Here is a 15,521-nt window from a genome sequence, read left to right as displayed (position 1 = left end):
TGGATTAAATTTTTACTTATAATACAGATCACTATAAATGGCAATTATTGCAAGCAGTTTCAATGATCTTGTCGTTAGTCAATTGTCATATTGAGAAAAATTGCAATTCACTTCTTCAAAAAGATGTCAGCTGTTCTCACCCCCCGATGTGACTTGGAGTAGATCTGTGGAACAGTGGACGCAATGTTGTCAAGACATGAATTAATACTTCATGACAACGGATCAAAATTTGTTTTAATATTTACTATTCCCCTCATAGATTTGAATGTATAATATAATGTAGCATAGGCAAATGAGTCTGACTGTTGTCCGCAGCAATGCAGTTTGTCAATGTGGATTGACTTTGCCCTCTCTCTGCTGCCGCACATGCGTAGTTCTCATCCCTTCGTTGCTCCGCCTCTATTCGTGGAAGCACCATCTTACATGGCACGAGCTATAGTGCCAGATGATCAGCTCAAAGGAAAATCCTTGTGATTGCCAGAAATGGTTGGTCATTGGTATAAACGTTAAATATCATTGGTGAAAGGAAACTTCCTTGTGGTAAGCCATTTCTGTGACATCTCCATCAACTAAGCTGAGTCTGGAAGTTCCCATGAAATTTCTTGTTTTGGAGTAAAGTTTGGTGAAACCATAATCTTTCATTGCCCGGTAGATCTTATGTGACAATACACAATGTCTGACAGTATCATAAGCAGCTTTAAAGTCGATAAAAGCTACTCCTGTAATTTTCTGGGTTTTGAAGCCATCATTTAGGTGTTGAACTGAACATCAGCACACCAGAACCAATTCAATGATCAACATGGTGAAAAAAATGGCCTTTCAGAGTTGAAACTGGCCACCATCTCTCAATTAATATTGAAGGTCTTACACCAAACAAGGAAGAACTACTACCAGATTAGGTAAGTCATAACCAGAATTTTAATTTAATGTGCATTCAGGAAATTCACAGCAACTTACTCCTTCGATCTCCAAAAATAAAAGGGATGAGTCAAGTAATTGGACATCGTCACTGAAAATACAGAAGTATCATCATCAAAACACATAATCAAGATCTCTCTGCTGGGATATTGGTGGAAGATGATACAGAAATTCTCACAGTTGGTTGGTTGGTTGGTTTGGGGGATTAAAGGGACCAGACTGCTACGGTCATCGGTCCCTTTGTCCAAGTACTAAAAAAACACCCACAGAGAATAAAATACGAGTAACAGAATAGAGCACAGACAACACTGAACAAGAGAAACTGAGACAAAGACCAGACAAAACAAACTAAAAGCACACAGAGTGTGGCGGTGGTTGGCCGACCAGAGAAATAAAAAAGGAAAAGCCAACCACTTGAAACACATTAAAAAATCAGTTTAAAACCGGAGGCCAAAGGCCAGAATCAACACAAAACAATAAGATAAAAACAGAAACACTCAGATTAAAGAATAAAAACCCCCTGCCCGAATAAAATGTAAAACTAAGTCAGCCATAGCCGAGTCATCTGTTAAAAGGGCAGGGAGCGAGTCAGGCAGTGTGAACGACTGCCTGAGCGCAGCTAAAAACGGACACTCCAATAAAACGAACCACGGATAAAACGGAGCCGCAGCGACACAGAGGCGCGTCCTCACGGCGCAATAAGTGGCCGTGCGTAAGCCGAGTGTGCCCAATGCGCAGCCGGCAGAGGACAACAGACTCCTTGCGAGAGACCCGCAAGGAGGAGCGCCACACACCGGTAGCCCCCTTGATGGCCCGAAGTTTGTTGCGTGAAGGCAGGGCGCGCCATTCAGTGTCCCAAAGGTCCAGAATTTTGCGGCGTAGGAACGCTCGCAAATCTGTCTCCGGGAGGCCAACGTCCAGAGATGGTGCACTAGTCGCCTCTTTCGCCAGCCGGTCAACATTCTCGTTGCCGGGGATCCCAACATGGCCTGGGGTCCACACGAAGACCGCAGAGCGGCCGCAACGCGCAAGAGTATGCAGGGACTCATGGATAGCCATCACCAGACGGGAACGAGGAAAACACTGGTCGAGTGCTCGTAAACTGCTCAGGGAATCGCTACAGATAACGAAGGACTCACCTGAGCAGGAGCGGATATACTCTAGGGCTCGAAAGATGGCGACCAGCTCAGCAGTGTAAACGCTGCAGCCAGCTGGCAAGGAACGTTGTTCGGAATGGTCCCCTAGAGTGAGCGCATAACCGACTCGACCAGCAACCATCGAGCCGTCGGTGTAAACAATGCCAGAGCCCTGATACGTGGCCAGGATGGAATAAAAGCGGCGGCAGAAGGCCTCTGGAGGGACGGAGTCCTTCGAGCCCTGTGCCAAGTCGAGCCGAAGGCAAGGGCGAGGAACACACCATGGGGGTGTACGCAGAGGCGCCTAGAAAGGAGGCGGAACAGGGAAAAACCCAAGCCCGCAGAGAAGCTCCTTGACGCGTATGGCGATCGGACAACCCGACCGGGGCCGACGTTCCGGCAGATGGACGACTGACTGCGGGAACAGGAGACGATAGTTAGGATGCCCGGGCGAGCTTAGAACGTGGGCAGCACAAGCGGCCAGCAAACGTTGGCGTCAGAACCGCAGTGGAGGGACACCTGCCTCCACGAGTAAGCTGTCCACAGGGCTGGTGCGGAAAGCACCAGTGGCAAGGCGTATCCCGCTGTGGAGAATTGGGTCCAGCACCCGCAACGCAGACGGGGATGCTGAGCCATATGCCAGGCACCCATAATCCAGACGGGACTGGATTAACGCATGGTAGAGCCGTAACAGGGTAGAGCGGTTGGCTCCCCAGCGGGTGTGGCTCAAACATCGCAGTGCATTGAGATGCCGCCAACACGTCTGTTTGAGCTGCCGGATATGAGGCAGCCAAGTCAACCGGGCATCGAAAACCACCCCCAAAAACCTGTGTGATTCCACCACCGAAAGAAGATCGCCGTTAAGAGAAAGCTGCGGCTCCGGGTGGACAGTACGTCGCCGGCAGAAATGCATAACGCAGGTCTTGGCTGCCGAAAACTGAAACCCATGCGCTACAGCCCAAGACTGCGCCCTACGGATAGCGCCCTGTAGCTGGCGTTCAACAGCTGCAATGCCGGGAGAGCTGTAATAAAGGCAGAAGTCGTCAGCATACAGGGAAGCGGAGACAGAGTTTCCCACGGCCGCAGCAAGACCGTTAATGGCTATTAAAAACAGACACACACTTAAAACGGAACCCTGTGGCACACCGTTCTCCTGGACGTGGGAGGAACTATACGAGGCCGCGACTTGCACGCGGAAGGTACGACACGACAGAAAATTGCGGATAAAAATCGGCAGAGGACCCCGAAGACCCCATCCATGAAGCGTAGAAAGGATGTGATGACGCCACGTCGTATCGTACGCCTTCCGCATGTCGAAAAAGACAGCGACCAGGTGCTGACGGCGGGAAAAGGCAGTACGGATGGCCGACTCCAGGCTCACCAGATTACGGAACCCACCCTGAGATGGAGCCAGAAGGCCCCGAGACTCCAGTACCCAATTCAAGCGCCGGCTCACCATCCGTTCAAGCAACTTGCAAAGAACGTTGGTGAGGCTAATGGGACGGTAGCTGTCCACCTCCAGAGGGTTCTTTCCAGGTTTCAAAACGGGGATGACAATGCCTTCCCGCCATTGCGACGGAAACTCCCCCTCGACCCAAAGACGGTTGTAAAGATCGAGAAGGCGCCGCTGGCAGTCCACTGAAAGGTGTTTCAGCATCTGACAGTGGATGCCATCTGGCCCAGGAGCGGTATCAGGGCAAGCAGCGAGGGCACTGCGAAATTCCCACTCACTAAATGGAGCATTGTAAGATTCTGGGTGGTTGGTGCGAAACGAAAGGCTCCGACGTTCCATCCGCTCTTTAATGGAGCGGAAGGCCTGGGGGTAATTCGCAGAAGCGGAACTCATAGCAAAATACTCTGCTAAGCGATTTGCAATGACGTCGGAGTCCGTACAAACTGCTCCATTCAGTGAGAGCGCAGGGACGCTGGCAGGGGTCCGATAGCCGTAGACGCGTCGAATCTTGGCCCAGACCTGCGAGGGAGTGACATGGAGGCCAATGGTGGACACATACCGCTCCCAGCACTCCTTCTTGCCTTGGCGGATAAGGAGGCGGGCCCGCACACGCAGCCGTTTGAAGGCGATAAGGTGGTCGAGGGAAGGATGTCACTTGTGACGCTGGAGCGCCCGCCGGCGATCTTTAATCGCTTCAGCGATCTCAGGCGACCACCAAGGCACAGCCTTCCGCCGAGGGGACCCACAGGAATGGGGAATGGCAGATTCTGCGGCAGTAACGATGCCGGTGGTGACCGATTGAACCACCGCATCAATGTCATCGGTAGAGAGAGGCTCAAAAGCGGCAGTGGAGGAGAACAAGTCCCAGTCAGCCTTATTCATAGCCCATCTGCTAGGGCGCCCAGAAGAGTGGCGCTGTGGTAGTGACAAAATGATCGGAAAATGGTCACTACCACACAGGTCGTCATGCACACTCCATTGGACAGACGGTAAGAGGCTATGGCTACAGATTGAAAGGTCAATGGCGGAGTAGGTGCCATGCGCCACACTGAAGTGTGTGAAGGCACCATCATTTAACAGCGAGAGATCGAGCTGCGACAATAAATGCTCAACGATGGCGCCTCGACCTGTTGCCACTGATCCACCCCACAGAGGGTTATGGGCGTTGAAGTCGCCCAATAGCAAGAAAGGTGGCGGCAATTGGGCGACCAGTGCAGCCAGGACATGCTGCGAGACATCACCATCCGGTGGAAGGTAAAGACTGCAGACGGTAACAGCCTGTGGCGTCCACACGCATACAGCGACAGCCTCTAAAGGCGTCTGGAGACGGACAGACTCGCTGTGCAGAGTGTGAAGGACATATATGCAGACGCCACCAGACACCCTTTCATAAGCTGCTCGGTTCTTATAATAACCCCGATAGCCACGGAGGGCGGGGGTTCGCATTGCTGGAAACCAAGTTTCCTGGAGAGCAATGCAGAAGAAAGGGTGAAGGCTGATAAGTTGACGGAGCTCAGCTAGATGGTGGAAGAAACCGCTGCAGTTCCACTGGAGGATGGTGTCGTCCATGGCTGGGAAAGGCGTGACGGGACTGGGAAGGCAGATTACGCCACTGGGTCACCTGCTGCCGCCGATGGAGCATCCGTGCAAATGCCATCCATTGCGTCCGAGGGACCGGCAAGAGCGAGGTCCTCAGCGGACGCCAGAATCTCCACCTCGTCCTCAGAGGCAGAGCTTGTAGGAAGCGGTGGGATCGGTGCCACCGTAATACCGTTGGTCTTGGGGACTTTCTTCTTTTTCTGCTTGTCACGCTGTGCCTTCGGCGGTTCAGGCTGCATGGGCTTCACTGGGTCAGTCTCAGGGACAGACGACAACCGCGAGGCCCGACGACCAGGGACTGGCAGTTGTTTCAACCACTTGCGGGCGTCCGCTTTTCCACTGGTCGGAACTTGCGAAGGGAGGTCCCCAAGGGATCCCTTCCTGGCGAGAGCAGCCGAAGAAGTCTTACGCTTCTCCGGCTGGGAAGGGGGAGCTGATGTCCCCGATGGTTGGGAGGGTGTTGCTCCTGGAGAAGATGGAGTAGGAGCAACAGGGTGTGAAGTGCCCCCCACAAGCAAGTGGGCCGGTGGAGGCTGACCGATCTTAGAGCCGATTCGTGATGACGGGAGAACCGTCGTTGCAGCAGCGGCGTAGGTTGACGGCATTGCCACAGGATGGAGCCTCTCATATTTCCGTCTAGCCTCGGGGTAGGTCAGCCGGTCCAAGGTCTTATATTCCATTATCTTCCGTTCTTTCTGCAATATCCTGCAGTCCGGCGAGCAGGGGGAATGGTGTTCTCCGCAGTTAACACAGATAGGAGGCGGGGCACATGGAGTATCGGGATGCGAAGGACGTCCGCAATCCCAACACGTGATGCTGGAAGTACAGCGAGATGACATGTGCCCGAACTTCCAGCATTTAAAACACCGCATCGGAGGAGGGATATATGGTTTCACATCACAACGGTAAACCATCACCTTAACCTTTTCGGGTAAGACATCACCCTCAAAGGCCAAGATGAAGGCACCGGTGGCGACCTGATTATCCCTCGGACCCCGATGGACGCGCCGGACGAAGTGAACACAGTTAAGCTGAGTAATTATGTTAAGACACAAATTATCAACTTCATATAATACTGATTATCACGATGTTTGGTTTGTGGGGCACTCAACTGTGCAGTTATTAGCACCCGTACAAATTGCCAACCTCTGCTCAGTCCAATCTCGCCACTTTCATGAGTGATGATGAAATGGTGAGGGCAACACAAACACCCAGTCATCTTGAAGCAGGTGAAAATCCATGACCTGCCGTGAGTCGAACTCGGGACCCTGTGCTCGGGAAGCAAGAAAGCAACCACGAGCTGCAGACGCATATAATATTCTTACTGCTCACTTTTGTAGGATGTATAGTTATGTGAATGGTCATAGTCTCTCAGCAACTCTCCTCCCCCACAGTCCAGAAACAATACTTCATATTCACATAAAATGTCACTGATTTAAAAATGTTTGATCAATTTCTAGTTTTGGCTTCAGAAAGTATTTTCACAGTAATGTGATTTTATCATATAGATGCAGACCTTAACATTGGGTTCATGGTCCAGAAAGTGGGGTGGTTCACAGGGTTGAGATATCAGAATTTTTCTCTGCCCCTTTCTTAGTCATGGTAAAGCAATAAACAGTACATAACCGTACACAAAAAGAGGCAGTAAATACTACCACAAAAATTAAATGAAGTCTCATAACTTCCAGAAACAGTCAAGTATTTTTCACAGAATGTGAAGACTTACCATATTTCTAATTCTGGTCCGCTTCGATAATTTGCACCAGCTTCTCTAGCTTCTTCTATACTTTGTAAAATTCGACTTAGGTTTCCTTTGAAATCTAATGCCCACTGATTTAGTGTGCATACTGCAACAGTGATTTTTCTCCCCATTATTGGAAACAGTGGAGGATACTGAAATAAAATAATGGTCAATGAACAGAAAGAAGAAAACCAATTACATTGCAAACATAATTAAAATCAACTCACACTATCATAGGTGTTCAGAGCCGTCTGATCAAAATACGGAAGCATGAAAGTACATAAATATACACTTTCCACATAAGTGCCTCACTAATCAAACATAAAAATTACAATATTATGGAAAGAATAGATTGCTACTCACTATATAGCAGAAATGTTGACTCACAGACACAAAAAAATGTTCAAATGTGTGTGAAATCTTAAGGGACTTAGCTGCTAAGGTCATCAGTCCCTAAGCTTAAACACTACTTAATCTAAACTACCCTAAGGACAAACACACACACCCATACCCGAGGGAGGACTCGAACCTCCGCCGGGACCAGACGCACAGTCCATGACTGCAGCACCTTAGACCGCTCGGCTAATCCCACGCGGCTAACAGACACAACAAAGAGACTACTAAACAAGTCAGCTTTTAGCCAAAAGGGGGTAAAGGAGTGGCTGGGGCAGTGAGGGGGAGGGGGAGGAACAGGCTGTCTAGGGCCAAAGTGGGAACAGGGAAGGGGGTGAAGGACAGTGACTAACAAAGGTTGAAGCTGGGGCAGAGGAGTTACAGGAATGTAGGATACATTGCAGGGAGAGTTCCCACCTGTGTGATTCAGTAAAGGTGGTGGTGGTAGGAAGGATCCAGATAGCACAGGCTGTGAGGCAGCCACTGAAGTGAAGAATGCTAAGACGGGCAAGTGTGCTCATCAACTGGAAGGTCCAGGTGGTTCTTTGCAACAGTTTTGTCAGTGGACAGATAGCTTTGTTGGTAGTAGCTTAGCTCAGATTACATAACTGCTTTCACAAGTAGGCCCGCCTTTTTTGGGGTAGGTGATGCTTGTAGCCTGACTGTGGTAGGTGGTGGTGGGAGGATGTATGGGGCAGGTCTTGCCTCTATGTTTGTTACAGGGATATGAGCACAAGACAAGGTGTTGGGAGCAAAGATGGAGTAGGAATGGACTAGTATATAGTGTAAGTTTGGTGGGTGGCAGAATACCACTGTGGGAGAGGGTGGGAAGGATAGTAGGTAGAACATTCCTCATTTCAGGGCACAACATAAGGCAGTCACACCCTAGTGGAGAAAGTGGTTAGTTGCACCAGTCTTAAGTGGTAGTGAGTCCTGAGAAGAATGCTGCTCTATGGCCAGATGGTGGGACTTGGAGAGGTGGTGTGTGACTGGAGAGGTATTATATGGGAGTTATTTCAATTTGTGAAGGCAAAATGAGACCCTTGGTATATTTTGAGAGGGACTGCTCATCACTACAGATGTGATGGCCAGGGGGTGGCTAGGCTATATGGATGTGACTTCTTGGTATGGAATGGATGGCAGCCGTTTAAGTGGAGGTAGCTGGTGGTCGGTAAGTTTGATATGGATGGAGGTACTGAGATACCTATCTTTGAGGTGGAGGTCAACATCAAGGAAAGTGACTTGTGGGGTCTAGTAGGACCATGTGAATTGAAGAGAGAAGAAGGTGATGAGGTTCTGGAGAATGTGGATAGGGTGTCCTCACCCTCAATCCAGGTCATGAAGACGTCATCAATGAATCTGAACCATGGGTGATGACTCCAAAGGCAAGGTAATTGGGGATGAGGATATAGTTGGTGATGGTATCAACAAATGAGGGTGTGAGTTTGGAAACTGTTGGGCGCTGGGAAAGAAATGTGCAATAGCAGCAACACTGTGGGCATTAGGAATCTTAGTTGTAAAGGGAGGCAGCATCAATATCGATGAGCAGGGTGTGGTAAAGGAAGAGGAACTGTGGAGAGTTGGAGGAAAAGGTTTGTGTCTCATATAGGACGGCAGGTTGAGGGTAATAGGCTACAGGTGTTTGTCTATAGGGACAGAGAGTCTCTCAGTGGGAATGTGCAGTAACTGGCCACAATGGGGCATCCTGGGTGGACATTAGGAAGCACGTAGAAGATAGGAGTGTGGGGAGTGCTAGGGGTGAGGGGAGGTAGACTCCAGAGAGATGTTCTGGGATAAGCCTAAGGATTTCAGGAGAATCTGGAAAGCCTGTTGTGTTTCTGGAATGGGGTCACTGTGGCAGTGTTGGTAGGTGGATGAATATCCTTGTCCATCCCTACTCCAGCCCTGCTCTCAACCACTTGCAAAACCTGTCCCATACATCCTCCCAGCAACACCTATTTCAATCTGGTCACATGCATGAACGATCCCATCAAAGGCAAGGCTAACTGTAAAATCATTGATGTGACATACAAGCAAAGCTGCAACCACTGCACTGCATTCTACATGGGCATAACAACCAACAAGCTGTCAGTCTGATGAATCGGCACCGACAAAATCTAGTCAAGAAACATCTAGACCATCCTGTTGCTAAATACCCTGCCCAACATAACATTCTTCACTTCAACAACTGCATCACAGCCTGTGCCATCTTCTTACCACACTAGTTTTTCTGAACTGTGCATGTGGAACTTACCCCTACCATACATGTTACGTGACCGTAACCTCTTGGCCTCAACCTTCAGTAATCACTGTCTTTCATCTGCTTCCCTGTTCTCACTCCAGCGCTATAGAGCCTTCTATTCAACCAACGCACCCACAGTCTCTTCACTTCTCTCCTTTTCCACTCCCTTTCCCCCTCCCTCCACCTAATCTCTTGGCTGCATCTAGCTGCCCTACCCTCTCCCCATTTTGTCCTTGTCTTCTACCACAAGCACCGCTATTCCGTTCCCCAACCCTAACTTGCCATTCCTCCCCCTCCCCAGCCTCCCCCTCTACCCTTATCTGGCCTTGGCAGCCAGTGAGAGTGGTCATGTGCTGACAGTTGTATTTGCTTGAGAGAGAGAGAGAGAGAGAGAGAGAGAGAGAGAGAGTGTGAGTGTGTGTGTGTGTGTGTGTGTGTGTGTGTGTGTGTGTGTGTGCACGCGCGCGCGCGCGCGTGCACACACACACACACACACACACACACACACACACACACACACACACACACACACACACACACACACTACATGATCAACAACACATGCCTACATGATCAACAACACATGCCTACATGATCAACAACACATGCCTACATGATCAACACCACATGCCTACATGATCAACAACACATGCCTACATGATCAACAACACATGCCTACATGATCAACAACACATGCCTACATGATCAACAACACATGCCTACATGATCAACAACACATGCCTACATGATCACGTTGACTGTTAGTGCAGCGTCTCATGACATAAATTACTCCCGCCAAAATCATTAATCCTAGACCTTCAAACTGATCACTCTTCCTGCATCACATTTTCGTGCTATTTTCTGTAAATGCTTTCATCTTACCAACCCCATCCTCACTGCCCCACTCTTTCTCCTCTCCTATTCCAGTTCACATATACTAACCTACTTCATCTAGTCACATCTGCTGTCCCCGTTCTTCATTAATGTCTGCCCGCCAAACTGCAACCAACATTGTAGTCTTTATTTACTTTTATCTCTGATCTTATTGTTTTTTCCCATTTATTTCAGTTCATTTTTACCTTCAAGTATTAGCCCTACTACCTTAGGTTTTATCTTGTTCCCCAAATTTCATCCATTCAGTCCTTTTTGTGATTTTTCCTATATATTTTGGAATATTTGTGTGTATTTTTCCTCATATATTTATGTTATTTAAGTATTTTTATGCATTTTTATCCACCACCATGGATCCTTGCTCCTTCCATCTGTGATAATACAGAAACGTTTCCTTGTCCCTAGCCAGAAACTAGTCCCACATACTATTCCCCTGTTGTTTGGCTCATGAACTTCCCCTAAATGGCCTTACCATCAAATTACTCATCTCCAGCGGCAGCCCCTCCTTCCATAATGACATCCATCTGTTCAGATTCCACCAGTCCTTAACCCTCACAACATAGTCCTGCAAAACCATGTAAATCAGGCACAAATCTCCTTGCTACACTTCCTCTCCACCAGTAAAATTCTCCTGCTGTGCAGTCACGAATTCCTGTATCTCATCTCTTAAATTGTGACACTAGCCCTCCAGAAACTAAGTGCACAATACCACCTCAAAAAACTCTCCAACCTGTTCACCTCCTACTTCCACCTTGAGCTATCACTATCCAACTCTCCTACAACAGCCTCCAAACCTCCCCCACATCCCCTCATACCTGACAAACCCTGCCTCGCAGACCTGCATTTACTGTACGCTCAAAAACCCTCCCCCATCAACATACAGAATACAGAACAAACAGATCCAAAAGCCAGTCATGAATTTTTCCTCCAAAAGCCTTAGTCCCACAGAAGTATTAATCCTTTCCAAAGGCCTTCCCTTTTGTCCCACTCCCAAATAGGCTATTTTCCTATGTTAAAAATATGGTTCGGATTATTGTTATTCTGACTTATTATAACATTTAAGTAGCATTTATGATCAACATTATCACAAGGTATGTGTTATTTCCATGTAATAAAAGCTTAAAAATCATTAAATATCAAGATTTGCTCACATGATCGAAACCACTCTGTTATTGGCTGATGCTCTGGTAACTTCACAGACTAGGAGTAAAGTCGAAGCTTTATGTGTGTGATGGGAGCATTAGACAAAGTTATGGGCTTTCTACATACTTTTTCTGCGAACAGTTTATCTATTTCGTAATGTAAAATGCAATTACAACTTTTTAAGTAACAATAATATGGAATTTTGTGAATTATGATAGTGAAAAACCTAGCGAAAGTTCATGCCTTTATGCTCCACCCATTTAGAGTAGAGGTATGGAATGACTCCTTACCCTCTCCCTTAAAACCCACATTCTTTTGTCTTTCCCTCTCCTTCCCTCTTTCCTGACGAAGCAACCGTTGGTTGCGAAAGCTCGAATTTTGTGTGTATGTTTGTGTGTGTATCGACCTGCCAGCGCTTTCTTTTGGTAAGTCACATCATCTTTGTTTTTAGATATATTTTTCCCACGTGGAATGTTTCCCTCTATTATATATATATACTCCTGGAAATGGAAAAAAGAACACATTGACACCGGTGTGTCAGACCCACCATACTTGCTCCGGACACTGCGAGAGGGCTGTACAAGCAATGATCACACGCACGGCACAGCGGATACACCAGGAACCGCGGTGTTGCCCGTCGAATGGCGCTAGCTGCGCAGCATTTGTGCACCGCCGCCGTCAGTGTCAGCCAGTTTGCCGTGGCATACGGAGCTCCATCGCAGTCTTTAACACTGGTAGCATGCCGCGACAGCGTGGACGTGAACCGTATGTGCAGTTGACGGACTCTGAGCGAGGGCGTATAGTGGGCATGCGGGAGGCCGGGTGGACGTACCGCCGAATTGCTCAACACGTGGGGCGTGAGGTCTCCACAGTACATCGATGTTGTCGCCAGTGGTCGGCGGAAGGTGCATGTGCCCGTCGACCTGGGACCGGACCTCAGCGACGCACGGATGCACGCCAACACCGTAGGATCCTACGCAGTGCCGTAGGGGACCGCACCGCCACTTCCCAGCAAATTAGGGACACTGTTGCTCCTGGGGTATCGGCGAGGACCATTCGCAACCGTCTCCATGAAGCTGGGCTACGGTCCCGCACACCGTTAGGCCGTCTTCCGCTCACGCCCCAACATCGTGCAGCCCGCCTCCAGTGCTGTCGCGACAGGCGTGAATGGAGGGACGAATGGAGACGTGTCGTCTTCAGCGATGAGAGTCGCTTCTGCCTTGGTGCCAATGATGGTCGTATGCGTGTTTGGCGCCGTGCAGGTGAGCGCCACAATCAGGACTGCATACGACCGAGGCACACAGGGCCAACACCCGGCATCATGGTGTGGGGAGCGATCTCCTACACTGGCCGTACACCACTGGTGATTGTTGAGGGGACACTGAATAGTGCACGGTATATCCAAACCGTCATCGAACCCATCGTTCTACCATTCCTAGACCGGCAAGGGAACTTGCTGTTCCAACAGGACATTGCACGTCCGCATGTATCCCATGCCACCCAACGTGCTCTAGAAGGTGTAAGTCAACTACCCTGGCCAGCAAGATCTCCGGATCTGTCCCCCATTGAGCATGTTTGGGACTGGATGAAGCGTCGTCTCACGCGGTCTGCACGTCCAGCACGAACACTGGTCCAACTGAGGCGCCAGGTGGAAATGGCATGGCAAGCCGTTCCACAGGACTACATCCAGCATCTCTACGATCGTCTCCATGGGAGAATAGCAGCCTGCATTGCTGCAAAAGGTGGATATACACTGTACTAGTGCCGACATTGTGCATGCTCTGTTGCCTGTGTCTATGTGCCTGTGGTTCTGTCAGTGTGATCATGTGATGTATCTGACCCCAGGAATGTGTCAATGAAGTTTCCCCTTCCTGGGACAATGAATTCATGGTGTTCTTATTTCAATTTCCAGGAGTGTATATACAAAGATGATGTGACTTACCAAAGGGAAGCGCTGGCATGTCGATAGACACACAAACAAACAGAAACACACACACAAAATTCAAGCTTTCGCAACCAACGGTTGCCTCGTCAGGAAAGAGGGAAGGAGAGGGAAAGACGAAAGGATTTGGGTTTTAAGGGAGAGGGTAAGGAGTCATTCCAACCCCGGGAGTGGAAAGCCTTACCTTAGGGGGAAAAAAAAGGACGGGTATACATCCGCGCGCACACACACATATCCATCTACACATATACAGACACAAGCAGACTTTTTCCTCCCCCCCCCCCCCCAGTGGAATGTTTCCTCCTATATATATATATATATATATATATATATATATATATATATATATATATATGTGTGTGTGTGTGTGTGTGTGTGTGTGTGTGTGTGTGTGTGTATTTTTGACAAAAGCCTTGTTGGCCAAAAGCTCATTTTGTGACAGTCTTTTTGTTGTGCCTATCTGCAACTCAACATCTCTCCTATATGGTGAGTAGCAACTATCCTTTCAGAATATTGTTAATTTTCACTAAGAGTTTAATTTTGTCCAATGACACTATCCTTCCTTGTAACAGCAGAAAAGCACATGTAAATTAATTTCAACTTCTCAGTGCAATGCACTTTCAATTCAGTTCACGAACTTGTACAGCGACATTGTGACAATTTGCCGACACAGTGCAGCCTGTTTTATTCTATGGAACACTCAAAAACAACTTTTCAGTAGTTTTATTGTTGTATTTGTGCAGTACACCATTTTCCAAAACAAGACATCACTGAACGAGCTTTATGACAGAAGTAGTGTGGCTAGCCAATGACATCACAGGCATCACAATTTGAATGGAGCATTTTAGTGGGCTTTCACATTATTTAAATTTCATTTACGTTTTTATAAAAGAATACTGAAATTCAAGAAGGCAAAAAAGCATGTTAGGAGTGTAAAATGACATAATTAATCATTTAAGACAATTTCCAGAAAACAAATACCCTCTACAATTTTGCTGGACTTGTTAAAGACCTCTCCATCTCCCGGTCTCTACAACAGATACACTTTTTCACCACCAATCAGATTCAACGAACAACCAATGCTGAACACTGTCTGCCTCAGTTCAACCCTCCATCCAACAGTGAGTCACCCCCACTAACCCCAAATCAACCCACTTAACCCCGAATCTTACCTCACCATCATTCCCCAAACCCCCTCAACATGCAAGCTAACCTTACATCCCCAGAGAATTGTAATTCACCATCCGACACTGATCCCGACCTCACAAACCTATTTGCTGCAAATGCTCCGCAACTGTATTTTTGAACAGAAAGCATTACCTGGTGGTAGGACTCTGCCAGCCATCAGATTCATCCATCTTTTTCCCTGCCACAGTGACCCCATTTAAGAAATCCAACAGGATTTCCAGTCTCTTCTCAAATCCTTAAGCCCATCGCAGAACCTCTCCCCAGAGTCAACCTCTCTCCTCACCCCTACCACTCCCTACATTCTTCCTTAAGTCCATAAAACCTAACTGGTCACAGCACCCAATTATGACCAGTTACTATGTTCCCACTGAGAGAATCTCTGTTCTCACAGACCAACACCTTCAGCTTATTATTCGCAACTCACCCTCCTATATAAAAGACCCCACCCATTTTCTCCAGCTACTCTCCACACCTTCTGTTCCTTTACCAAACAGTACCCTGATTGTCACTGTTGATTCCACCTCACTTCACACTAACATCTCTAATGCTCATAGTCTTGCTTCAATTGAACATTACTTTCCCAACACCCAACAAATTACAAACCTACCACCTACTTACTGGTCACCAACTATATCCTCACTCACAATTACCTTTTACCTTAGAAGGCATCAACTACAAACAAATCTGTGGTACAGCAATGGGCATCCACTTGTCGTCATTGTATACCACATTATTCATAAGTGGTCATGAGGAATCTTTCCTGACTGTGCAGAATCCTAAACCTCTCACCTGATTCAGATTCACTGATGACATCTTCATGAATTGGATCAAGGATGATAAAACCCGGTACACATTCCTACACATCCTCAATGTCT

General features: G+C 48.1%; 1 protein-coding gene across 1 annotated transcript in view; it reads right to left on the bottom strand.

The window, feature by feature from the left end:
* Positions 1-15,521, bottom strand: part of LOC124606531 (glutamine-dependent NAD(+) synthetase) — a 206,455-nt gene that overhangs the window by 179,035 nt on the left and 11,899 nt on the right. The window contains exon 2 of the mRNA XM_047138516.1: positions 6,833-6,999. Within this exon, the coding sequence (XP_046994472.1) occupies positions 6,833-6,978 (146 nt within the window). The 5' untranslated portion in view covers positions 6,979-6,999. The remainder of the gene's footprint in view (positions 1-6,832; positions 7,000-15,521) is intronic.

The sequence above is a fragment of the Schistocerca americana genome, chromosome 3 (assembly GCF_021461395.2).
Source record: "Schistocerca americana isolate TAMUIC-IGC-003095 chromosome 3, iqSchAmer2.1, whole genome shotgun sequence".
Classification (NCBI taxonomy): Eukaryota; Metazoa; Arthropoda; class Insecta; order Orthoptera; family Acrididae; genus Schistocerca; species Schistocerca americana.
The sequence above is the reverse complement of the archived record's forward strand: the minus strand, read 5'-3'. Positions and strand labels throughout refer to the sequence as shown.